This window comes from Sinocyclocheilus grahami, unplaced genomic scaffold (assembly GCF_001515645.1).
Source record: "Sinocyclocheilus grahami isolate Dianchi unplaced genomic scaffold, SAMN03320097.WGS_v1.1 scaffold3307.1, whole genome shotgun sequence".
In the NCBI taxonomy this organism is placed as follows: Eukaryota; Metazoa; Chordata; class Actinopteri; order Cypriniformes; family Cyprinidae; genus Sinocyclocheilus; species Sinocyclocheilus grahami.
This window is the reverse complement of record NW_015508450.1, coordinates 1,052-3,319: the sequence shown is the minus strand read 5'-3', so window position 1 is coordinate 3,319 and position 2,268 is coordinate 1,052. Positions and strand designations below refer to the sequence as shown.

Below are 2,268 nucleotides of genomic sequence, written 5' to 3'. Positions count from 1 at the left end.
TTTTTTTCAGGATTCTTTGATGAATAGAAAGTTCAAAAGAACTGCTTTTATTTAAAAAAATAAATATTTTGATCAATTAAATGCATCCTTTCTGAATAAATATATTAATTTCTTTAAAAAAAAAAACTTACTGAGCCCAAACTTTTGAAAGGTAGTATACCTAGCATTTTAACACACACGTTTCATGCATAATAAATCATTTTTATTCTAACAAATGAGATGCATTACAAACCTTTGCAAATTACACTGGTCCTCAACAAAACTTATTTTTTTATTTAAAAAGCTCTTACAGATACAAGCATGTTTGTTTCCTTGATCTGTTATCACAGTTGAAATGCAAGGCACTTTAAAGAGAGATCTGAATGTTGAACATCCTCAAAAGTAAGGCAAACACCCACTGATACGCACTAAATAAGACGTGTACTCTTTCTGCTTGTGTTTACAGTTAAGACTTCTAGCAGCTTGATTAAAAAGAATTTGTGACTTGTTAGTTTCGCTGTGTGTCATCTGGAGATCTGCATCTTGGGATTTTGCGCTAGGGCTTTTATCACTGGCCAGGATACTCGAAAACTGCAGCCGCTCCCATTCCAGTCCCAATGCACATGGACACCACGCCATACCCTCTGCAACAAAAAACACTACACTGTAAGTGGGAAAAGGAATAATCTTTTTTATTTCCAAGATTAAAGCCTGTATAGTTAGGCTTAAAGTAATGTATTAGGGCCATATTATTTCAGCAGTGGGAAAAAAGGGATGGAATCGTGGAATTCAGACATAAAAACTGAATTTATTGTAGAATGGAATCCAGAAAAATTCAAATGGAAAAGTCAGAATTTGTGAAAAATAAACAGAATTTAGGGGGATGGGGGATATTTCATAGGACCCTTCTGTATGATTTTTTTATGTGCGTTCACCTCTTGCGTCTGCGTTTGAGCTCATTGAGCACAGTCACGACCTGTCGAGCACCAGTGCAGCCCAGTGGATGACCAAGAGCAATGGCTCCTCCATTAGGATTCACTTTCTCCATAGGAATGCCCAGTTTTTCCACACAATACACAGCCTAGGAAAATTGGGAAAGCTGCTGTTCTTAATAACAGGAAAGTAGTGGAATAATTTAGGGAAATCCAAGAAAATCTATAAGTCACCTGACTGGCGAATGCTTCGTTGATCTCAAACACATCAATATCATCCACAGTCAGCCCTGCACAAGCAAATGCAATAACACGCCTCATTTACAACCATTATTTTGGAATAATGAAAATGAGATCTCTTTCAATACATTTAAGCATGAGTACTATTAGAATATAAATGGCTCATTTGAGCCTAGAGGTACAGTGAGAGCAACTGTACTCTCACCAGCCTGGTTGAGGGCTTCTGGGATGGCATAGGCTGGGCCAATGCCCATAACGTCTGGTGGAACACCCACCACAGCGCACGCCCTCAGCACACCAAAAACAGGAAGTCCCAGTTTCTCCACTGTAGATCTCCGCCCAATTAGCACCGCTGCTGCGCCATCACTCACCTGACTGGCATTACCTGCAATGGGAGCGGAAGAACTGAGTTATGAAATTTAACGTCCTATTTCTTTTTTTAAAAATTCTGCATATGCACACCCGCTGTGGTGCTGCCGGTTTCTTTAAATGCTGGACGCAGTTTGGCAAGGCCTTCTAAGGTAGTCCCAGGCCGGATCCCATCATCCTTTGTGACAGTAATCGTGCGCTCAGTTCCATTTTCGTCTACAAATTTAGTAGTGACTGGTGTGATCTCTTGCTCAAACAAGCCCTTTTTCTGTGCCATGGCTGCCCTAGTGTTATAAAAGTCCACAAATAATTAGTACTTTGAGCTGTTTTGAATGCATTTTTGTTAAATACCAACAACTAGAATGTATAAACTATCCATAAATGTCATGGCAGCAACTACTTTTGTTGGGAACTGAGAGCAAAGCGGTCCTGTTTTTCCCTAGTGATGCCAAATCTCTCAGCAACGTTCTCTGAGGTTATTCTGAAAGAAAACACACAGAAAACTAAGAAAAAAAAGTATATTTTAATGTAAATATAAAAACAGTATAAAAGAATAACATGCATACCCCATGGGAATGATGCAGTCTCTGGCTTTCTCATTGTCCATCAGTCGGGGGCTGATGTCTCCAGGGTTATTTGGTGAACGAAGGGACATGCTCTCCACACTAGCATAAAAAAAACAATAAAATATAGACATGCACATATACACACAATTAAAAATAACATTAATAAAATTAAAAAAAAAATT

The 2,268-nt window shown here is 38.6% G+C and overlaps 2 protein-coding genes across 2 annotated transcripts in view; one reads left to right on the top strand and one right to left on the bottom strand.

The window, feature by feature from the left end:
• Nucleotides 1-27, top strand: part of LOC107576178 (deleted in lung and esophageal cancer protein 1-like) — a gene marked incomplete at its 5' end in the record, with an annotated part of 18,519 nt that extends 18,492 nt beyond the window's left edge. The window contains 1 exon segment of the mRNA XM_016262416.1: nucleotides 11-27. Within this exon segment, the coding sequence (XP_016117902.1) occupies nucleotides 11-27 (17 nt within the window).
• A 153-nt stretch (nucleotides 28-180) lies between these two features.
• LOC107576177 (3-ketoacyl-CoA thiolase B, peroxisomal-like) lies at nucleotides 181-2,185 on the bottom strand (the record flags this gene model as incomplete). The annotated part of the gene is made up of 7 exons (XM_016262415.1): nucleotides 181-623; nucleotides 915-1,060; nucleotides 1,146-1,201; nucleotides 1,357-1,536; nucleotides 1,614-1,804; nucleotides 1,921-2,001; nucleotides 2,087-2,185. Coding segments are annotated over 7 exons (829 nt in total), but the record flags the coding sequence as incomplete, so codon positions are not given.
• Nucleotides 2,186-2,268: the final 83 nt, after the last annotated feature.